Here is a 25638-nt window from a genome sequence, read left to right as displayed (position 1 = left end):
CGATCCAGTCATACATCGCTCAAAAATTATCATTGTTTACATGTATAAATTTTTTAACCTCTGTCACATTATATTAATTAAATCAAATTAATTATAAAATTAAAAATTCTAAGTGTGAAAGTGGTATCCGATAACTTTCAGATGTTTGGCACTTCTCACGAAATTCAAGATTGACAAAGTACTTTTTGAGTCAAAGCTACTTTGTATGTACGATTTTAGTTACTGTATGTTCTTTGTTGTGTATGTCTGTTTTCCATGTCGGGTCTTTGTCCCTGGATCACATTCGTTTGATTACCGCTATAACCTTGGTTCCCTTGATTACTCTTTAATAACTTAAGGGTCACAAATCATTCTAAAATAATGTTAAAATTGACAATTTTATCATTAAATGGGTGACTGATACCTAAATCTTTCAGTCAACGAATATGAGTGTGAACACTACCAATTTACCTATATGGTCTTATGTGTAGAAAATGTGGAAATTAAAAATGTTAGTTTGATATTAGTGAGTGTGACACCTTTATTTCAGTATAAATTCTATAAAAAGTGCGAGCAGTTTTATTTTTCATAAGGGTCTAAAATTATTGACTAAAATGCTTATTTTGTTCAATGCAACTATCATATGGGTGACTATGACACATATATTTCTGTCAAAATTCTTCTAAAATGTCATATTCCAGCATATGTATGAGTGCCCACACTTTTAATTTCTATGAGGGTCTAAAATTAATGACTCAAATGCTAAATTTATCAATATAACTATCATATAGTGGCTGTGAAACATTAATTGGAGTCAAAATTCTTTAAAAATGCCATATTCTTGCAAAATGTATGGCAGCCAGCACTTTTTATTTCCACGAATGTCTAAAATTAAAGACTAAAATGATATTGTTTTCAATATTAATATTATGTGGTGGCTGCTACACTTTAGTTTGAGTCTACATTCTTTTAAAATGTCATATTCTTGCAAAATGCATGAGCGCCAGCACTTTTAATTCCCATCAGAGTCTAAAATTACTGACTAAAATGTTACATTTTTCAATATAACTATCATGTGGTGGCTGCAACACTTTTTTTTTTTTTGGTCGAAATTCTTTAAAAATGTTATATTCTTGCAAAATATATGAGTGCTCACACTTTTAATTTGTTTGATTGTATAAAATTATTGACTAAATTGTTGATTTTTTTCAGTATGACTATCATATAGTGGCTGTGAAAAATAAATTTGAGTCAAAATTCTTCAAAAATGCCATATTCTTGCAAAATGTATTAGTGCGTACACTTTTAATTTCCGTGAAGGTCTAAAAATACTGACTGAAATGGTAAATTTTTCAATATAACTACCATGTGGTGGCTACGACATATTATTTTGAGTCAAAATTCTTTAAAAATGTCATATACTTGCAAAATATATGAGTGCGCACTCTTATAATTTGCTTGAGGATATAAAATTATTGACTAAAATGCATATTACTTCAATATGATTGCATACAGTGGCTTTGACATGTTATGTTGAGTCAAAATTCTCAAAAATGTCATATTCTTGCAAACAATATGAGTGCGCACACTTTTAATTTGTTTGAAGGTATAAAATCATTGACTAAAATGCTAATTATTTCAGTATAACTATCATATAGGGGCTGCGACAAATTATTTTGAGTCAAAATTCTTTAACAAAAATGTCATATTCTTGCAAAATGTATGAGTGCGCACACTTTTAATTTGCTTGACTAAAATGTTCACTTTTTCAATAAATCTATCATATTGGTGGCTGTGACACATTTATTTGTTTCAAACTTCTTTCAAAATGTCTTATTCTTGCAAAATGTATGAGTGTGCACACTTTTGATTTCAATGAGAGTCTAAATTATTGCATAGATGCTTTTTTTTTTTTTGGGGGGTTTTATACACTATCAAGAACCATGAAATTAAAAGTGTAATCACTATCGAGAACCACTATAAAATTATACAGTGTACACTAAATTTGACTTATTGAAAATCATACAACTGTCATCATGCTGATATTAACATATGATTCCTCCATACATGTACTTGTCTCTTAATGAGCCCTCTTTTGGGTAATGAGCCCTTACTAGAACTATGTGTTATGATGTAACGCGTACTCCTTCCGCGTGGAGTCCGAGTTGCTCATTTGCTTTTGTTAATTTGTATGTACTATTTTAGTTACTTCATGTTCTTTGTTGTTTGTGGAGAATTGTGAAATCCTTTTCCAAATTTTCTAAATTTTCCAAATATCATGAATCTACTCCTTATTTGGGAACTGGAGGACAATTTTTTCAACATCCCTGGGAAAAAGCTGAAGTTCTCAACAGTTTCATCTATTGATACTGAATCAGATTAATTAAATGATCTAAATGAAATACGATAAGGAATGTTGAAACCTTTGACATTACTTTTTATCTTTCTTTACAAACCAATCCTGGAAATAACACATGATACTCCAATTTTTAAGTGCAAAGGCAGTCACGATCCTGTAAGTTAGACCTATTTCTTTCACTTTCATTGTTTGCAAAATTATGGAAAAGCTGATATTAAAACATATATTTAATTTCACGCAGGAAAACGAATTATTGTCAAAAAAGCAGTCTGGTTTTCAACCAGGTAACAGTACAGTAAATCAACTTTTGTAAATTTATAATAAAATCATATCGAATCTTGACCAAGGCATTCCATACGGTTTAGCAGGATGGCTTGACATCAAAACGTAAGAACGTAGGCGTTCCTAATGATTTAGGTGCTTGGATTAAAAATACATGAGTGACAGATATGAAAACGTTTTACTCGATTGATTTTTCTTTCTAACAAAAGGCAACTAGGTGTCCTCCACAGAGCAATATACGTTTTCTGATTTACTACGTATCTCTCTGCTAGATAAAAGACCTGCTATACAGAATATGAAATATGAAAGAAATCAGAGCGTATGAGCGCTACTATTTACAAATCAGCGAAGCTGCTTCCGGTGTACTCTACCTATTTGCGACAAAGAGTGGGTGGCAGAGGTGTAGAGCTTTGAAATAGCAAATACACTATCTGTGCAGGACTTTGGTTACTCACCTGTCATGTATGCCGTCACCACGTTCGTAATTGCTGTACACGTACAGGGTAAACACTCTAAATGCCAGTAAGTGTTCATAAACACATTCACAGCGCCAATTGTAGCAAAAGTACAACCGAACAGTGCACACACTTTGCATGTATCGAGAGAATCTGAAAACAAAACATATCAAATATCGTCTTATGATGCATGATATCTTTAACTGAAGTAACGAAAAATTCCATTCTTTACATGTTGTTATTTTTATGTGGAATCATAAAGAATCAAAACCGAAACAAAACAATTTAAAAGAAAATGTTTAACCCCCCCCCCACCCAAAAAAAAACAAAAACAAAAACAAAAACAAAACAAACAAACAAACAAAAAAAAAAAACAGTATTTCAGTCCAAGTCAATAGAAAATGGCTCTTACTTGTCATATGCCCAAGCTTTCTGTACAGGTAATGGTAATGTTCTGTTCGTTATTGTATGCCTAAACGACTAGCTGGTGTGCAGGTAGTGAAATTTTCACCCCCAACAAAAAAAAAAGAGAAAAATCCTTAGAATTCAACGAATTCAAGATGAACAAAATTAATTAGAGTATGCTTTTAGTTCTAACATTGTGGATAAATTAACTGTTCAGAAAGGTGACTTTGATTCAGAGAGACAGATATACCGATGATACGTATTCTGACATGGAACAAGGTTTGCCTTTTTCATTGAAACTATATGGTCATATCTTAAACAAACAGTTAAAATTGCTTGAGTCTGAAATCTTGAGCATCTTCACGTTATCGTTTTGTTACAATTTCCAGTGGCTATGATTCACAGAAGTGATAAGCAAATAGTTACGATTTTTTGTATTCAAATTTATGTGAACATATGAACTAGTCAAACAGGATTACAATTGATATTACAACAGTCTGAAATCAAATTCAATGGTATTGCATACCTACATAACGCTACTGTCATAATATCAATTAGCTGTGATCACGTTTATATAGAAAAAAACTGTTACGAACAAGGTAAGGACAGACACTATGATTACTTTATAAGCAATCAAATTAAATTATGTTAACCTGATTTATTTTCCTGCAATAAATCAGCAAAACAGATAAAGATTGTTAAGAGTAGAACACGATATATTGATTACAACATTGCAAAGTGCTAGTATATTCCTAAAGACACATTTGCATGGGGCGGCTAACAAATCCCTACCCCTAGAGGGATTTTTGCAGACCTATATATGTTGATAGATATGCACATTAGAAACAAATATCCGCCCCTTCGCTCCCCAAAAAATGAGTGTGGCGTTGTAGACTGTTTCTAAGTATTCGTCTTTGAAACAGTTTGCTTTCATCTAAGTAACACAAATCGTTTTTGTTAATACAAATGTCATAAAAAGGAACCCATTCATCTTTATCATTAGGATACAAAAATAAGTTTGCCTTAAGAGAAAAATGGTATAAAATTTAAAAAAAATAACCCCCCCCCTCCCCTTGACAATTGCATAGTAAAGACCAAACACCTTGATGTATTTGGCTAATGTATGCTACAAATGAACCAAATGAGTTATTGTGTTACATTTAGGTCTAAATAAATATGTTTTAGAGGACAGAATACGCCTTATTTACATTTTTACCTAAAATATTTGTTATCACAAAAACCTGAAAAGTTGGCATTTTTGGATTTCTGGATTTTCAGATTTTTTTTTTTTATTTTGCAATTAAATTTGGAATGACGCCAATTTTTTTTCTAATAATGAACATAATGCACAAATTATATATATATATATATATATATTGATAAAACATTATATATTGCAACAGACATTTTTGATAATGTTTTTACGATCAACTTGTGTTTTCAACACGATTGTTTCTCACAAATATATACGCCAATGTAATCCATCATCTTTATCTAAGGTTTCCGGCGTATCTCATAATTTTCTATATTAAACTTCAGGATGTACCATTAGGTAATTGATATTTTTTTGGTTTTATGGAATCCCGTATCAAATGGGCAATTTTGGACGTATTAATCTTCAAACTATAATTTCTTCGTTGGTCAACATATTCAAAGAAAATAATTTAGAACACATATTTCATAATCACCAGGTTCCAACCAAAAGCATTTGTAGTGTATGCTGAATACTTATGGAAGTTTTAAAACGCATATGAGAACAGAGAACTTACGCAAAAATGCCATAGTTAGTGAAATTTCATTTTGCATCCACATGTTGCCACTAGAAAAATTCCTATATCTCTATCAAGGATAATGAATCATCTCATAATCAACCATTTTCCTGAAATTATTTTTTTACCACTTGCAGCTCTAACACTTTTCTTCAGACACCAATATTTACGTTTAGTTTTGTATTTAAATAAAAAAAAATGATATCCACGAAATTGATTTGTCTTTGTCTACTGAAACTCTTTGAGTTGCTGTATATTTATTCAAAACTACAATGAAAATGATATGTATTACCAGGGTAGACATATATTGCATATGAATGTCTAATATATAGCTTAGTCATCATCATTATCAGTTTCCCTCTTTTTCAGAGTTCCACACAAAACAAACAAACAAAATAGAAATTAATCGATCATGAGTTTATTTTTATTTACTATCAAAATATCGAGAAATATTCGCAAAAAAATGTTATTTTATATTAACTCATCTACATAAAGAATTGATTCATAAATTATTTGTGGCCAAAACTAAGCCTTCTGAATCGCATAAAACTAATCATCAGGTAAATCTTCCAGTAGGCAGATTTCATATCAGAATATCTAGTTCCTTGAAAAAGATTCTGTTGATTTCTGTCTTACAACGATAATAAAACAGCAATGCAACTATTTTAAGATTTTATTATTTACTGAAAATGTATGATTGCATTGGAAAAAAGACTAAATCTATCAAGAATAACTATGTGGAAACAGTATTCTTCAGTGGCCCTTTTCACAAAAAATCGTAAGAGTAAAATTAGTCGTAAGTTATGACGTCACAATACTTTTATTTACTATGAGGTCATAACTTACGACTAATTTTACACTTAAGATTTTTTTGTGAAGAAGACCACTGATTCCTGACATGCATACAAAAATTGAGTCCAGTAGAAGCAGTTTAGCTTCTTATAAGAAAACGAAAAGAAATGCTAAAAAATAATATTCACATATAATACTAGATTTTTCCAATTATCTAAATGGTGTTCATCTAATAGAAACAAATTAACAAAAGAAATGTGTATTTTTAGAAAATTTTTAAAAGCCTGAAAAGTAAGAATATTGTGATATCTCAAAACATTGTCCGTGCATATCACAATTAAAAAGCCCAGGTGATGAAAAATGAAAGTCAAATATTCTTGAGATTAAATGACTTGAGATCTATGTCAAATATTATTTTCCTGTGATTTTGAAAAAAGTGAGAATATTGATAACGAAGTTTAGTGGATCTTCATCCGATTAATTGTACGGAATATCCAACAACTCAAATGAAGTAATAAATGACACAAATCCACTTGTCTCGTTTCATGATCAGAAATTGATTTAAAATGTCTCATTAAATTTATCACTATGTATATTTCAGGACAAGGATTCGCCTGGTCTACATAAACATTACTTAACTAAAACGATTGAAAGAGTAATCAAGGGAACCAAGGTTATAGCGGTAATCAAAGGAATGTAATCCAGGGACAAAGACCAGACATGGAAAACAGACATACACAACAAAGAACATAAAGTAACTAAAATCATACATACAAAGCAACAAAAGTAAATGAGCAACTCGGACTCCACTAAAAGCTGGGAGCATGGACCAGGGTCACCGGCAGGGTATGCGTCCTCTGCTTTTCTAGAAACACCCGCCGAGTTGCTCATAAAAAGTGAAGTCCAGGGTAGACAAACAAGAGAAGAAAAACTATGACCCGTTGAATAAATCAGTTCCCATGGTGCTGATGGATATACCATAACGATCCACGAGTTCATGATAACGACCATAAAACTTCTGTGGTGATGACTTCAATCTTGTAGCAACATAACCTTGTTCCAGAAGCCTATTTGTTAGAATTCTAGCGCGATACAAAAAGTCTGCGTAGTTTCGGCAAGCTCTGGCATAAAAATATAAATCTGAAATTTCTCATTTTTTTATCATCAGGCTCCAATTTCAAATGAATTAGTAGCTTTAGTTCACTTTGTAATTGTAATGTCGTAAATAGTTCATCCTTATATTTTTATTTTTGCGATTCCAGTATAGTTATGAAAATTTGTAACGCCTGAATTTAGGTGCAAAATGGAAGAACTCAAGTCTTCAATCCTAAAAATTTCTAGCATAACTTTTTTCTCTCATAAACCGTAAGCCTATTTGAACATTTACTACTAACACGTACCACTGAAACAAGTTTTATAGTTCTTTCATGTAAATATACCACATAAATGGCCAATTACTTCGTTATATACAATACACTCACGTTGCCTGAAATTGAGGGTGTGTGTCATTCTTAAACCTCCATTAGAAGATTAACGTTGCATTATATTTTAGCAAATAAGTAGGATTTAGTTCTATCAAAAACAGGCTTCAAAACTTTGACTGCTTGTCAACAATCTTTTAAGAACTTGGTGGTCTCCAAATTCGAGTAATTTTCAATGAAATATTTTGAAAGGAAGGAATTATTATTATTTTTTTATTTTTCGGCTATAATTTCATAATAAAAACTATGAACCATACACTCATGCTAAAGCTTGAAAACTGAACTATATATTGACATCTTACATTTTTTGAATCATTTGATCCTGAGCTTGCACTGCAAACAGGCAGAAACATATTTCAAATACGTCAATGATGAACGCTATATACGTATGCAAAAAAGGAGTATGCTGGCCTATGGTATAATATCAATTCCTATGGGCTATTTCATATTTGAGTTAGCACATTAAAAATCCATTTCAGCAAGTAGGACCCGGACCAAATATTGTCTGTTCGATAGAGCGAACGTTTTCTTGTCATGATATGTCTGAAATGTATGCCATAGGACGTTATGTACAATTAACCAATCAACCGATCAATCACCCTATTGGTTGTTGTGATATTTACCTAAAGTAAAAACAAAAACACAAAAAAAAAAAAAAAAACAACTGACCGAATTGGAACATGACAAGTAGGACAGTTGTAACTTAACCAAATAGAAAAAAACATCGTAAGGTTTACATGCATCAGAATATAAGTACATAGTTGTATACATTTAAATGACGAAATAAAAGCATGAATTGAGTTGTTTGTCCAGAACAATGCTAGAAGCTCAGGTGTTTTGTTGCCTAGCAACAACAAAAACAAATACCCGAAGTATTTCAAACATCTTCGTTATCATTTATTCCAACACAGGTAATTTATATATTGTGACGTGTTGGCGCATGGGAGTTGCAGTCTAAACACAAAATACGTGAATAAAATGAAAAAGCATATAACTTTGTCGAACATTCTCTGACCTTAACATACCTTCATATACACTATGATCTAACCACCAACATTGTAGTTTGTGAGTACAGGCTGTCCAAAATCCAAAGGCGGTAAATTGTTTTTTGTGAAATGAATGTAAGTCTAGATCACTGTAATCTCTGTATTCTCTGAAATCGAGTGGATCTTTGAGTAGCATGAGCGTTGTAGGGGCAACTTGAACCCAAATTGGAATTGATAATCCAACAACTGTAACAACGCATGCTATCCAATTTAATACGACAGCTATCTTTTGGAGAATCTTTAACTCATTCCACGACATTTCTTACGATTCAGAAAACCTATATAGAATGATGCACAACTAGAGAGATTATTACATATATTTACATTGAAGAAACAACTGTGGCTACATTTTCCGCATATATTACATGTTGGAAAATTGAAAAGAATTACGATAAATTGCTGCAGGGCCTTTTATTGTAATGTTACCTGTGAATATTTACACAAGTACAAACGTCAGAAAATATATACAAGTTACCTTAGCGGGATATGTTTTTCGTTTTTGTACAGTACAAATATAAATAAATATAAAATTCTTTAAAAAAATAATAAAAAATATAACTAATTGCCTAAATCCTGTATGATATTTTCCTTCTTGATTGGAGAATATATACTTACCCTTTTAAACTTCAACGTATTTTCTTTACACAGATATACATTGTATATCTTCCTACTGGATGACTGCAAATACTTAAATTCATTTTGACAATTGATATAAAGGTATACAATAAGGTGTCAGTCTCTTGAAGAAGGAGTCAGTGGGTGAAATATGAAATAAAAAAGCCAAAAGTTTTAAAAGTGTAATTTCAAAATTTTGCACCATCAGAATCAAGAAAAACGTTTTATCGATATGACCTGGTAAATTGGGTTATAGTTTCGTCGAAATGCACTGAAAATGAACAATTCAAGAGCACAAAACTCTGTCAAAGATCTAAGTTTTGTAATATTCTATTGTAAATTGTCTGCAAAAATCCAGTGATGCTGAGATCAAATGGTGTTATATCAGTTTAAAGCATCATAATGATATAGAAAGCATTAGTTCATCGGAATATATATCTACAAAGAATATCAGAAAACCTGTCTAAACTGTACACTTTTGAAGTCCCTTTACATCAATTTAAATATAATTAGGACATTTATAAACAGATAACTGTCTAAACAGAGCAAATTTTAGAACCCAAAAGGGTTCGGTATAGACAGGTTTCACTGTATGTGCTGAAATTTTAAAATATATTATCATGGTAGAAAAATGCAAGTTTGTCGGAGCGGCCTAAATATTAGAAAAAACATAATTATAAGAATGATATGGCAATTTTGTTCTGGTGGAATGACTGTTATAATTAATTGTCCTTCGAAAACACCAGAAGTGGATTAAAAGCTATAAAGTAAATGCATGATACTTTTGAGTGAAGTTTCTGCAATATTGTGTAAGTACTTTAAGGAGGAAGACCTAGTGCAAGGGACATAACTCCGGAAATCAATGATATGTTTGCATCATATTCAATTTTACCAAAGCCTCTCAAGCTTTCGTTTGAAGCAGAATAAAATGAATCGAAGTTAATTTGATGCTTACATAAGATTGATGTAAAATTGAATACAAAGGTTCCAATGATTTTTAAGAGTTGAATTCTTACTCTAGCTCTACCTCCTTAATTCGTGGTTACCAATTTTCGTGGATTAGGGAAGATACATAAGTTTTTAGATTCTAGAATTCGTCGTATTAAAGTTTTCAGTATACGCATCAATGTAAATATCCTTTTCGTTGGGAACCAAAACTCATGTTTTGGCCTACCCATGAACAATTGTAATTCAAATATGAAAAGAATATAACAAATGTACTGGTTTAATATATATATAACGGTTTGTAAAAGCTTAATGCTTTTGTCACAAAAAGCAATAATAAGTGCTAAATATAGAATAACTAAATTATACTGTGAAACATATCTTACAAATCTTTAAAATATAAAATTAAACAGAAGTAAAACAATTCTAAACATATGGAATTACTAATTAATAAGCGCTTAAATATAAAACAGCTTATAATTTCTTACAGTAATATGATGATACAATGAATTAGATTCTAGAATTTTAAAAGGATTCTAGAATTCCCTGTAAATTCTGAAAATGTATAACAATAGCAAGAATGAACATCATCATTGACTACTTTATTCATTACTCTCGGAATTAAATTGAAAGAGTAATCAAGGGAACCAAGGTTATAGCGGTAATCAAAAGAATGTAATCCAGGGACAAAGACCAGACATGGAAAACAGACATACACAACAAAGAACACAAGTAACTAAAATCATACATACAAAGTAACAAAAGTAAATGAGCAACTCGGACTCCACTAAAAACTGGGAGCATGGACCAGGTGCACCGGTAGGGTAAGCGTCCTCTGCTTTTCTAGAAACACCCGCCGAGTTGCTCATAAAAAAGTCAAGTCCGGAGTAGACAAAAGAGGAAAGGAAAAGTATGACCCGTTGAATAAATCAGTTTTCATGAAAATATCAAATAAATGCATTGTGCCTGATTTTGTTACTTTTGATAGGTACAAATATAAGATAACTTGAAATTTGTTTAAAAATCTGAAATGTGGGAAAACTAAGTTTAATCTTTATTTAACGGTTTTTTTTACGCACACTTTTGACACAAAAGGCAATAGAAAGCGCAAAGATCATAAAGTATCTTAAAATGTGTACTGTATAATGATTTGAAAAGAAAAGAAAACAGAACTTGAAACTGGAAAAAAAATATGTGAAAGTTTAAACGAAATATGACCATTCTTAGCATCTTTGATGACTGCGATTAATATATACTCAAAATTAGATGTAAGTAATACAACAAATATTTCCGTACTGTAATGTTATTTTTTAACTACTTCAATATCTCATGATTGTGTAAAAACTTCTAAATAAAAAGAAAACAATACTGCTCATATATCAGCATGACAATAAAAACAAACGACATGAGCAATGTGGTAAACAGAACAAAATGCAAACGCATATAACTCCGTTTTTGCCAATTTAAATGTATTTAAAATGTTTAAAACACGTTTTCCGTAGTTCGCAGTCTTAACAAAACCAGCATGGGATCGGTTTATGAAAAATAGAATGGAACCTGTTCAAACCGACCACATTTTAGACTTTATAATCTTTGTTCGCTTTTAGAAGGTTGAAAAACTTTTGAACTGATATGATTTTTTTTTTGTCGGTCAGAAGAGGGTTTTTTATAAATTGTTTTAGAAGTTTGCATTTATATTTAACATTTAAGCATTCGTCTAAGATTGTATTGACCAGAAAAAAGGCATCCATTAATAAAGTAACAAATAGCTGCAATGAACGTCACTCCAAAAGAAAAACCAAAGCTTTCCATGCGTGTCAGTCTATATTGATCCCAAAATACACCAACTGTAATGCATAAAAGAATGGCTGAAAAGATAAAAAAAACAACAGACTTATGCAAAAATGAACAACATATAAATGTTAATATTTCTTTGGATGATGCCAGTCGTACATAATGTATGCAAGACGCAATGAAATTTTCTAAGTTGTACTTCCCAGCCTTTTATAGGAAAATAAATGACTTTATATGAAATAAGCTAATAAGTGACCAAGTCATACTTCAGGGTTATAATCACACGCAAAAAAACTATTCAAATATCTGAATGTTTCTAAACATCTCTTCCAAAATACTTTTAGTTACTTAAAGTGCTAATTCGTGATGCATCAGGACGAAAGTATGTACACAATAAAACAATTTTCTTTTGACGTGCATTTTTGCAATGTTAAGTAGGGAATTTCCATTGAATAACATTTTCGACCATACAATGGGTTTTCCATTTAAATTATGTTATTTATGTAAAACATAACATAAAATAGCTTGTGAACGTGACATGTTTCCAGATATCATGTTTTGATTCACTACCAGAAAGTAAAACATATACAAATGACATTGAAAGTTGTGTTCACGTTTCTCCAACATTTAATTATCAGACCTTTCTATACGTTTACATATCTTCCCTGTATCAATTTGATCCGATGGAGCAGTGTAGTCATTAATTAATGATAAAAGTAATAGTTAATAATATATAGAAAGGTCTGAAAAATTCCCAACGATGTTAGAACTGTCAAATTTGCGATGCAAATTTTTGGTCGTTCCCTCCGCGGGACTCGAACTCGTACCGCTGTGACATCTATGGCAACACCGCTTGCACAAAGTCAAGAGCCCTAGACCACTCGGCCAGCTAGGCTATATAAAATATATCATTCATATCGCTTGTGTTGTTATTTACAGCGTTCAGATAGTCAGATTTAATTGCTTTTAATATCTTACACTTAGAGGCTACACTGTGTTTGGTAGACTAATTTTGATGCTTTTAATTGAATTTTTTTTCTTTTTTTGTCAGGTCTGAAAGTAATTTTAGAATTGAGATAATATTTTTAGTTTACTTTGATCAAGTTTTGATCAACTCACACAACTCCGCAAAGTCAACAAATCAGATTCTAAACATCATTTTGTCAATAAGCTCATCTACCATAACTCTACATCACATACCATCTTTCTGTATAAATACACTAATAAACATTATGAACTTTATATTGTTCTTTGTAGGCCAGTTACACAGATAGGTTATACTTTTTGTAATGCGGAAAGGCCGAGGCAAAACAAAGCTAAGAAACTCATCAGACACGTCCATCTGATTTACAAATGTATAGAACTGCTTCAAAATACACAAGCAAACACATGAGCCAACCAGATACAGGTAGCAGCAGGCGCAACAGCAAGACCAAAGCAGACGAAATACCGAAACATCGACAAAAGACTTTAAAGACAGATTCTTCAACCAACTGATGACAGCTCAAGATTATGCAGACCAGGCATCCATTTGTATACGTATGGAAATCGAGAAAGTATTTTAATTAGTTAAAAATAAGTTAAAATGCAGATAAACCCGTTTGAGGACCCCATAATCCCTAACCTTAATTGATGTTGTTTTAGTCTAATAATTAAATGTTGGAGAAACGTGAATAAACCCATTGAAGTACTTGTAAACAATTTCAAACTGAGAAAAACTGTTTAAGAAAGAAATAAGATAAAATTTGTATTTCTGTAATTCGTAAATAATTTTACAAGAATATAAATGTTGAGATATAAATTATTTAATGAAAGTTTCACGCACATTCCCGTAAAAAAATGTTAACATTCATCAAAACAGTCACTGTAGATTTTTTTTATCAAAATAAAAACAAAGTTTACCATGGCCACGTGAAATTAACAAAATCCCATTATATATCAGTTGTATATCAAAGTTATCCATAGGTTAGCGACCGGTATCTATAAGTAGGCGGATCGTTAACTCTAGATTTTGGAACTTAAGTTATTGATATCGAATGGTATCGTAAGTGACAGTCCATTATAAGTTGTAAGCTCCTTGGTGACCGTATATGTTTATTAAGACAGTAGATTCTGTTGGATGTTCAGGCGTTAGCCGAATTCCTCTAACAGATTAATTGACTTTATAAATAATTATAGACGGTTACGGGAGCTTATAACATTTTTGTACGATATTGCTTAACTGTATTATGGGGAAACAATTAATCTTTGTATCGAACTTTATTTCTTCGAACTTTTTAGTTACTATATAAAATCTACTTTTGTCGTGGCGTCCAGTTGAAAAGTAGACATTGGCCAAATTGAAAAATCTTTGTCAAGACATTCAGGTAAAATTGTCTGAAAGTGCTGTTCTAGTCTCAACGTCATTCTTATTGCATTATCCTTTTAATGTCATTTGCATATAGTTCATTCAAATATGTTCATCAATGGCGGATAAAATTTCTATGTATCATCCTCATTTGCAGATTGCTGCTGATGTTATTTGGACGAATGTTTTTGTCCAATCACGAATGGTCATAACATACTTAAAGCTGCATTAGCTGTCATTTTCGTAAATTTTTGTTTCTGAAATGCATTAAATACTTGAAATAGGTGTATATATATTTATTGCCTTGCAAGACAAAAAATCGACCTAGATAAATTCGTATGTATGTGACTTCTGGTGACCTTAATCCGCGCACATGTGCTGTAAGGGTCGTTTCTCTAATAACAGTTCGGATTGTAGAGTCAGCAAAATTCAGTAGAATCAAAACTGGATAAATTTGGCAGCTAATGAAGCTTTAAGCATTTTAGATTTTGGATACCTTATTTTATTTACCTGTAATAAATGGCATCACTATAGTCAGGATCGAAACGAAGTTTCCGTTATTTCGCGTCCAAATAATCCAGAAAACAAACACTGCTGTAATAATGGATGAAATAAGACCAATGCATGCAAGAAATCTGACTGCAATGAAAAATCCTGAAAAAATATAAAAACAAATGTCCTTTGCTTTAGGCTGATCATTTGTATATTGCAACCTTATACCTTTAACATTAATAGATATATCTAACTATATAATGCAGAAACTATTACCTTTTTCTATAATTAATTCACAAAAATATGCATGTTCATGTAAAACTGATACGTTTAATAACGATTTGCGTGACTAACTTCCATTGAAATTCACTCAACATTTTACAATCAATGATTTTGAGAAATTTTATTACAACCAAGATCATCGACCATCGGCAGAAGTGATACAAGATTTCGAGGGTTGGTAAATAGTGATATCAATTGAAATCCAAAGTCGTCAATTGCTCAACAAACGTGCTTGTAACAACATGCCGAGAAACACACATTCTCAAAGAGTAATCAAGGGAACCAAGGTTATAGGGATAATCAAAAGAATGTAATCCAGGGACAAAGACCAGATATGGAAAACAGACATACACAACAAAGAACATAAAGTAACTAAAATCATACATACAAAGTAACAAAAGCAAATATGCAACTCGGACTCACTTAAAACTGGAATTATGGACCAGGTGCACCGGTAGGGTAAGCGTTCTCTGCTTTTCTAGAAACATCCGCCGAGATGCTCATAAAAAGTCAAGTCCGGGGTAGACGAAAGAGTAAAGGATAACTATGACATGTTGAACAAATCAGTTTCCATAGCGCAGATGGAAACACCGTAATGATCCACGAGTTTATGATGACGACCATAAAACTGTGGTAGTGATTACTTCAATCTTGTAGCAGCATAACCCTGTTCCAAAAGCCTATTTGTTAGAATTCTAGCGCGATACAAAACGTCTGCGTTGTTACGGCAAGCTCTGGCATAACGTATGAGTTGTGATATGAACACTCCATGGGATGTTGCCACAGATGAAAGAAAAGTTGACAACTCGGAATAAAAAAATCATCACTAGTTTTCCTTTACTATCGATATCTAAGTGTAGGTCAAGATATGAGGCTGAGCTCACAGTGTCCGTAGTATCCTTTATCTCAAGTTCTAAAGTGAAAATTAATACAAGGATCCAATGGTGAGCATTTGTGACTGAAATTCCTGATGTGCCGTAAATCATACAAATTCCCACGACGTAATATACTACGCGATGAAAATTAAGCGTGACGTTAATTATGATTTTGCGCACTTTTCTTAATTTTTTCTAATGTCCTTACTAAACACATCAGTTACTTAAATGTCTATACCAATTTTATTTTACCACCAAGTCATGGTCCAGTCTTTGTATCGATGGTTAGTTTGATATAAGATAGAAAGTGTGACATAAATTACGAAAATTAAACAAAAAAAAAAAACATTAAAAATAATGAGGCGCCAATTTACTTGCTGTTTGTCAATCTTATTAGTGGTGCAAAAAAAGATAATTTCGTTTTATGCTACTAGTATTACCTTATTAGAAACACAACGACATATCAATGACAACGAAAAACAAATATTTTACACCTTCAAATGTTGCCATTTTATTGCATTGATGTCATCAATATATGCAATTTGCGTAGTTGAGAATACAGAAAATATATTTTTTTTATCAAGAATTGATGTGTACTGTATTGCTTGCTTGTAGTCATAAATATATATATATATATGTCTGTTATCTGGGTTTCTTGTCAATTTCACTACCAACTCTAGGGACGCTAAAAATATAGTTGAGAGAAACTTGTGGAATGAAAATAATTCTCGGGCTTCGAGCAGACTGTGACAACAAGGAGTGACACTCTTGAGTGTGAACGTCCCTCAAGTGGTTGGAACATTTCGACCCAATTGATAATGTGAATTGTGTGCACATATTTTGGCTATATTGAGCTAATAATAACCTAGTTTCATTCCCCTTTTCCAAAAGTTCTTGATCTATTTGACAACATTCTTCACTAAATATTTCATATAAGTTTTTACGTAATGCTAAAGCTTGTTGAAACTTAATTGATTTTTGTACCGTGTAAACTCTCTTACGATTAATAAGCTTTTTGAACAAAGTTCAAATGCCTCTATACTACAGTCATCACATCAAAGGTTACGGTCGAAATCCTAAACTTGTTGGTCGTTAACCCTATCATATCAGCGATAATGCCGTACTTCCCCATCTCCTTGTAACTTGGATTTGATACCCTTTAACCAATTTTGTAGCACTAAAAAAGTCGAGGACTATGCAACGGGTCATTAACCCCAATTGTTATTCGAGACGAGGTGTTCATTAATTTCATAGTGTATTTTTTTGTTGTTGTTTATGGGGTTTGACTGTTTTCTTGGCTTAGTATCTGGTATTGGTCCGGGGATTATAGATATTCCGTTTATCGTTCTATTCATAGTCTTATTGCTCATACTTTTAGGACATGTTTTAAACGTTCTTTCATTTTAACATGTTCTGTGAAACAAAATAAAGTAAATTGTATGCATTCATCTGAATTAGTTATATGTTTTATACTGAGTGATAATTGAATTTTGCAGAACATCAACTTTTAAAAGTAATTAAATATAGAAAAAAAAGACATAAGAAACAAACCTCGACCAGTTAAATTAAACGAGATATTTTGTGATATTTAAGTATAAAACCAATTTTCCTTTAATCCTTTTCAGATATTTAATTGCTGTACATTGGGCCACTGCAGAATTTCATGCATCCATTTATAACGTCACCAGTAGTCACAATGCTGCTTTAGATCAACTAGATTGTATTGATAATTCTTCACAATCATATAAAACCATTAAGCATGGCGAATTTTTTATATCCCTTATTCGTATCATATAGTCCAATGACCAAAATCAAGTATATTTATTGTGAATGCTCTTATATAGCAGACGGTTAAGCAATGTTTTATTTTCAAATAAACTTACCTCCAAAATTTTCACTATTTACCAGTTGAAGACAACCGTACTCATTACTGCAGTCCTGCCATAATCCAAAAGCGTTCACAGTTACCGTATTAATTACTTCTTCGTCATGATTTAGAACGTGAAAAGGAATGCGTCCAGTTATCCATACCGGCGTTGCAAATCCAACAATGTATAAAGCAAATGATATCCAATGAAATATGAAAGCTATCTTTGTTACTTTCTCTAATTCGTTCCATGCTGTAAAACACGACATTGTATCCTATTCAAAATAGTTGTTTTATCAAATATAATATGCAATTACTTTTTACTCGTCATCGTGATTTTGCGCTTTTATGTTCATGCATTCATTTTTTTACCTGGAACGATTCAGGATCTGGAAATTATAAATCATATGTCATGTATATCCTACACATAATACATACAAATATCCTGTGATTTTCTTGAAGTTAGGAAAGTTCCGATCACAACATATCTATAAGGACGAATGTTCAATAGAACCGATCAATAATCATTGTTAAAACAATATATGATAATGAAAACTAGACAGAAAAGCAAAACAAAGCAAAAACAAAAAAAAAAAAAATGAAACAATCCAAAGAATACATGTAAACTATACATAAACGAGAAACCCCAATTATACGATAAACAACAACAATTTCGCTTTTAAAATCGGAAATTTCTGCAGTTGGAATCAGTCAAAACCGAAAGATTTATATTAAGCTTTGTACTTGCGAGTACACCAGTGTGATGCAAAGTGATCAGAATGTTAGAATGTTTCATTAGATGTTATTGTACAACTTTTTATAAGGCATAAATAGTCAGGTTCGTATTTCAGTTTTTTTTCTAAGTAGTATGTATTTACTCCATAAACAACCATATCCTTATGATTTTGATTTTCCTTATAAAGCTGCTTTTGCCCAAGCAACATATCAAAATTAATGAAAAGGTACGAATTCCCTGTCTGACCCTACATCATTTACGATGTCGTTCAGCTGAACTAAATGATTACTTCTCTCAAGTAAACGGTAACTATTTGTTTGTTCATTCGAACTGACAGAGGATAATTGTTAAATCTTGGTCATGTATGCGCTTAGTCAATCGGATTGCATTATGAAATCAATACTACCAATCATATAAAAATTCCAAATTAAGGTATAATGTTGAACACATGTTTTTGTGTATAACTCTCATCTCTAATCAGCATCATACGAACGAAATACACAGGATTCTCAACTTTCAAAAGCAAATTGTATTATCAAAACGTTTATCAAAAAGGAACCCAAATCCATCACCAACGAGTTCTACCAGAATATGTCAAAGGAGTGACATTATTTGAGCCTCATTTCAGTTAAGGAAAAGACATAATAAACATATACAGAATAATTTTGTACTTTAACGTGCAACCGAATTAAAATTACCGGCCTATTAAGTTTCAATTGTTGGCAAACAATACCTTGTCTTATTTGTAATAAGTAACAAGAAGTGGGGCAAATTTAGCTATAGCCCATTATTTGAGATACTGGTGTATGATTTTCGTGTATTGTATTAGTGTTCGATTTGTTTTTTGCTTTTTGTTTTTTTTTTTTTTTTGTTCGAGGGGTGGGGGTGGGGGTGGGGGAGGTTCACCCCAATACAAAATGTCAAAGAGTAGAGAAAGGCGACACAGAAAATATAAATATGAGAAAAACAAGACGTCACACAAACAAACTTTAGCTCTATAACTCCCACAAAATCAGGTGATCTGGATGTCGCTTGAAGAAGTCTTATATAGATATATGATAAGGTATATTTTTTGAATTTCCTGAATAAATGAAAAATGATGGTTTAGCAGCAGCTCACCCCTATTCAAAACTACGAAATATAATCTACTTAGATGATGGCTAAGATTTATTTCCTATGAACAATTGTGATTCTGTCAGTTAATTGGTGATAGTTTTAAAGTTTTACAAACTTATCTAATAATAAAACTCTATCCCTAACGATACTTCAAATTATCATTAATAATATATGAAATGATTCGTGATTATACAAGTCTAACTAATAGGTAGGTGAATACGGATATGGAAGGGAGATCAGGATGATCAGGAATCGAATGATAATCAAAACGAGCATAACCGTTAACGAATAGATAAAGAATATAGACACAAGCTAAAAACATGAAATAACAACAATTCAAACAAACAAACAAAAACAAAAACAAAAACTGAAAAACGCACATTGAAATAGACATTGAAGAGTGACCCGAGCTCGTATGAAAAATCGTAGCATAGACCAGCGTTTACCGTTTAAATGTCATGTCCAAGGTTGGTGTAACGGAAAAAGTAATTTAATACAGTGAACAAATCGGTACGATTGGTGCATAGCAGTTCCATAGAACTTTCCACGATGAAGACCAAATAATTGCAGAGATGACGTTAATTTTGTAGAAATATTACTCTGTTACAGAATCTTAATTGCAAGCATCCTAGCATGGTACAAAAAGTCCGTGAGGTTTGGTAGGTCTGGAATAACATACGATTTATGATATAAAATATACGCAGGTGCTGAGGGGATGTTGCGATAGATAGAAGGACATTTGATGATACGAAACGAGAAGTCGCGTTTATCGTATGGTTTAGTCAATAGGATTCCCTTTCTGCCGGTATATACACATTTGTTAAGATATGATATTGACTTCAAAGTGTCTGCACTATCCTTTAAAATTATAAAATAATTTCTTTGGAGTAGATGCGATGTTTATAATTGTAGAATATAGGAATGTACAAAAACAAAGCGTCATCTATAATAAAGCAGAAACTGAGACTAAACGATCTGAATAATCGATGGTCTGGTCCTTCTGTTCGGATAAGATCATCTTTACAATCAGCTTCATAAGAGTGAAGAAATAGACCAGTAAAATTGGTTTCCGTTGGAATGCGGTCTGTTAAAAATATCACTTTACTGCTACTTTTTCATACCCCCAACTCCGATAATAAACGATGTAATACATTTTGCACACAAAAACCATGTTGTTTTAGGAATTTTCTGCTGGAACAAAACCATACGTATCAAGTATAGTACACAATGTCAGGACTACATATAAAACAATCTAAATCTAGCATTGATACTCAATGTTCTACTTAGAACTCATAAAAAGATGTTTTTCTTTTAAAGGTTAATTAGCTTTCATACCGTGATTAAAAGTACTCTCGATCGTGCTCTTATTTCATCAATTTCCTGCGTGGTGGTTCAGGTTATTTGGGACCTTTAGCAATGCCATTACGGAGAGATTAGTTTCCCTCCAATATCTTAATCTTCCATATTGATGTGGCACCTATTTGAATAGAGAATTTTAACAAGATTAGTCAGGTGGTTTACTTGTACAGCCTTTACTCTGTATGTCTTGCAATATACATTTGTAGTTGAAATATCTTTGACCCATTTGGCAAAGTATCGAAATGTGAAATAATCGGTAATACGGTGATATTTTGTCCGTAACGGTTCATTAATGAAGGCTACAAACCACTAATTCCACTTCACATAGGCTTCTATGCAAATTTCACAATATTCAATGGATTCCCTGGACTTTACCTTAACTTTAACCTGCAGAGGACTATATATCAGCATGATTCTACATATGTCAGCTCACAATCCTCAGAATGGCATGTGAGGTTAGCAGACTTGCAGTGCAGTACTGGTCACCGGAAGTGAAGTGTCTGTAAATAGCATGGGAAATCGCAGTGTTTTCACAAGATAAGGGTATATTTAGAAATCATTATGGAGATTAGGCTTCACATCACAAGAAGCAAAATCACCTATAAAATGTACAGAAATATTTTTCCTTTCAGAAACTGTTTAAATTTTTTAAATAAGATGAGAATTTTTTTCACAGCACTATGAGGAACAGGGATAATTTCTGCGTAGGACTATTTTTGCGTACGTTCCAAATGCTCATTGGTTGAATTGGTGGTCTGTAACCTGAAGGGTGTTCGACAAGTAAACGGAATCTATATCTTTGCAACTGCAGGTGCATATTTGGTAAACAAAAAAAAAAATGATCCGTCCTAATTAGCGACCATCCGCAACATTTTGTCTATTAGGTGTGTATTGGCTTTTTGAAAAATGACGTTGAAAATGATAATGTTATCTTTAAGCGGCTACCGTTTTGAATCCACTTGAGGGAAATCATTGATTTTTTAACATGGAAAATTAAGACATGATGAAGTAAGTCTATGCACTATACTTTTAGATTTTGAAAAAAAAATTAGATTAGATAAATTTGCATGAAACTACAGACAACACTCTCAAAAGGATCAAAAAATGATTTTCGCAAATTGACTACAAAAAAAAATTATCTTTTGTTTTCCATGAAATTTGGCAATATGAAAGCTGAAATTCTTTGCTACAGGCTACATATTTGTATAGGTCCATTTGAGTCACGGAGAACAGAAAAAAAACGTACCAACTTATAAATGAGGTAGTTTTTGCCAGTTTCAGTACTTTATTATGGAATGCTGCAAGAATGTAAAATTGCGCAAAAAATCCTACAGATATATAATTCATAAAACATGACAATTCTAAGCATCAGGAGTGACTATTGATACTTCATTTTCGTATGTTAGATTTTGTAAGGAATAATAACAATATTTTTATGAACATCTGTGTACCCGTTTAATGGATACTTTTGGCACGAAAAACAATAAAAAAGAACAAAACAAACATAACCAAAAGTATAATCTAAAAAATCTTTTATTGTATGATGATTCCAATAACAAAATAAATAAACATATACTGAAAATCGAAAAAAAAATATATCTGTTTAAGATTGATTGATTGATTATTGGGGTATAACGCCCGAGCAGCAATATTTCAGCTTTATTATACGATGAATAAGAAGTGGATGATAAAAAGAACATGAAATGATGATGATAATAATGAAATGAAAAATGGGATGGGACACCAGGACAACAGGGTCGACAATTTTTGATTCTCAATAGAAATAGGAAGGGGTGGGTAGGGTCGGACAATTTAGCCTCCTGTGGAGGTGGCAGAGGTTCCTACTTCTATCGAATACCACAGCATGGTTCCTTAACGTGCGAGGACATATTTCCCAACACGGTGCACCACTGTGGTTTGCGGTCAGGTTTTCCGTATTATAGAACTACTAAGTCATAAAAGTCTGAATAGGGTACATTTTGTTCTAACTTGTGCTACCTCTGTTTTAACTTCTCTAAATATGTCTGAAAAATACTCGGATTGTCTCGACTGAGTCTCTCCATGTCCAATCAAGTCTCAACCAGTATCGACTGTGTCTCAACTTGCCTTGACCCAGTCTCGACTTGTCTAATCTTGTCTTGATTTGTCTCGACCAAGGTTTCATCAGTTTCAACCTGTCTCGAACAGTCATGAACAGTCTTACCAGTCTTGAAAAGTTTTAAAGAAGTCTAGACCAGTCTCAAATCTCAAAACTGGTCTCTCGACTAACTTATCTATGCCTCAAGCAGTCTCGACAATCATAACAAGTCTCGACTTATCTCAATAATTTTAAGTGTGTCCTGATTTATTGTCTTAATATAATAGTAAATAGCTCCTTAATTGAACATGTTGAGGTAAATAAAAGGTAGCACTATGAGAACATTTTATTTATTATTGCAATATAAGAAATACATTAAATCACACAACAATGAAACATGCAACATCAAGATAGTTTTATTTGGATTTTAAAATAATATTCCATTTTAGTGTTAAGATTTTCTAAGTTCTATAAAGAAAAAAATATTATCTGCTTTCAAATCTTGTATTTTTTAATACCGGTAGTTAAATTCCAATTGTAATCATTTATTTGTTTTTCTTCCGGGTATATTCAGTTTAGATTGATTAAAATTCATTCATAAACCTGATGGAAGGACAATGAGAAAAAAAGTATTAACAGAAATGAAAGAAAGTAAGAAAAAGGTTTGATAATTGTCGAAGAGTACAATCAAAGATTTAATACACATAACAATATTACATGTATTTTATAGTCTTTCATCATTACCAAGTCCTACATTACATCATGTTCAAAAATGAGTACAAAATACAAACAAATTTCGATATGCCGTACATGAACTCTTTTTTATTAAAACTCAGCGTGGATGTTTATCACAAAGTAAAAAGTTATACAAGTAATAATACATAAAACAATCAGAATGGTTTAAAAGGAAATAAAACACAATGAGTAATATCTAAAGTAGCATTGATATTCAACAAATTGATCTCTATATTATTAAACTAATTTTTAGCTGATATCTTTGAGTTTTAGCTTTAGCATTGTTTTCTTTTTTTTTTCTACTTCAAACAATTTTCAAGCGGTATATTATATCATTTTAAATCTCTTTGTATCGATGAGTTGGTAGTTTACTAGAACGAACTTGTCCGTCCGTCTGTTCGTCTGAAATTTGTACCAGATATTTTTATTCCATTTAGGTGGATCTCTTTCAAATCTGGTATGTGGCTTTATATAGATAGGGCATTGGTTTTAAGTTATTTTGGATGTTAAATTTAGTGGCTTTGACTAAAATAATGTTTGCATGCTTGATCAACAATGTCGAAGTGACATTGAGATTCATGTACCTGTTAACCTAATGTACTATTTGTATTTGTAAAAACGAGAAAACTGGAAACGAGAACGGTGTTCGGTTAAGATAGATTTTACTGTTAATTCTATATTTAAATGCGCTTATTGAAGGTCCATTTCACTCGGAAGAGAGTTTGTTTCTTTTTTCCTTTTCTTAGATCATACAGGAGTGTGCATCTCAATTTAAAAATTGGTCATTTGGTCGTGGTTTACAAAAGATATTGCCCAGAAAAAGGCATCCATTGACAAGGTAACACACAGCTGTCACGAACGTCACTGCAAAGGAAAAGCTTAAATCTTCTTTGTTTGTCAGTCTATATTCACCCCAAAATACACCTACTGTAACGCATAAAAGAATAGCTGAAAAAGACAAAAACACCATGAAAATGAAAATGAAAAAGGCGACATCTTGAAGACAAGTATACAAAGTGTGTATTTTTCTTATGTTATTAGATATTACTCTTTGTAATTAAAGCGATTTTATGAGCTAGTGAGACCACATTCTATGTAAATACGAACTTTTAACACGCGTATTTGAAAATATACATTTTATATGCAATAGATAATAATAAAATTCAATAAATGCGCTCACATTTGAATGCTAAGTTGTACTTTCAATTCTTTTCAATGGAAACAAATGATTGATTATTCAGACGTTAAGACTGGAGTCATGCCGACCGCAGAAAAAAAGGCCAGTTTTAAATGGCTATTCAAATATCCGAATTTTTCAATAACAGCTGTCCCCTTATAGCTACTAAAATTGTATATATATATATATATATATCAACGTGCAGGAAAATACACAATATCTATCTAACAATCTTCATTAAAGGCGCATTTCTTGTAATTTCAGTCGTGAATTTTCAAAGTGTCACATTTGTGGCCATTACAATGCGTTTTACATTTACAAAACTTACAAAGAAACAAATGTCGATGACATTCCCGATGTACCTGGTCAATTTAGGGTATTGACCAGGTGCATCGGTAGTGTTAGCTTAATTTGCTTTCCTTTAAGCAACCATCGATTTGCTTGATTCTCTTGTTATAAACATATACACCATAATGACTGTCATTTTGTAGCAACTTAACACTGTTCCAGAAGCCTAATTATAAAAAAGTGTGCATAGTTTAGGCAAGCTCTGGAATAATGTGTGAGTTGCGATATGAAACTTCCATATGCTGGTGCCGAAACGATGAAGAAGGGAAGGAAGTCAAATTAGTTATAGAGTGGTATCGCGAGTT

General features: G+C 32.1%; 2 protein-coding genes across 10 annotated transcripts in view; both read right to left on the bottom strand.

Moving 5' to 3' along the window:
- LOC148616971 (uncharacterized) overlaps positions 1–10534 on the bottom strand; it is a 28939-nt gene extending 18405 nt beyond the window's left edge. The window contains exons 1-2 of one of the 2 annotated variants that reach the window (XR_015922349.1): positions 8548–10534; positions 3076–3228 (exon numbers count right to left, since the gene is read on the bottom strand). Coding sequence is in view for 1 of the 2 variants with exons in the window: in XM_088584171.1 (XP_088440297.1) it covers positions 3076–3228; positions 8548–8827 (433 nt within the window). In the remaining variant the exon portion in view is untranslated. The remainder of the gene's footprint in view (positions 1–3075; positions 3229–8547) is intronic. The other variant, XM_088584171.1, reaches the window with a different exon arrangement.
- A 148-nt stretch (positions 10535–10682) lies between these two features.
- The window catches only part of LOC148616970 (uncharacterized), a 34679-nt gene continuing 19723 nt past the window's right edge, over positions 10683–25638 (bottom strand). For 7 of the 8 annotated variants that reach the window (XR_015922346.1, XR_015922344.1, XR_015922347.1 and 4 more), the window contains one exon: positions 22512–24756. Coding sequence is in view for 3 of the 8 variants with exons in the window: in XM_088584168.1 (XP_088440294.1) it covers positions 24575–24756 (182 nt within the window). In the remaining 5 variants the exon portion in view is untranslated. Of the gene's footprint in view, positions 11997–14779; positions 14924–17801; positions 18175–20972; positions 24757–25638 lie in introns of those variants that run through there. The other variant, XM_088584170.1, reaches the window with a different exon arrangement.

This window comes from Perna viridis, chromosome 5 (genome assembly GCF_037379345.1).
Source record: "Perna viridis isolate PV_CMFRI_1.1 ecotype Kerala chromosome 5, ASM3737934v1, whole genome shotgun sequence".
Taxonomy (NCBI): Eukaryota; Metazoa; Mollusca; class Bivalvia; order Mytilida; family Mytilidae; genus Perna; species Perna viridis.
This window is presented reverse-complemented; position numbering and strand designations above follow the sequence as displayed.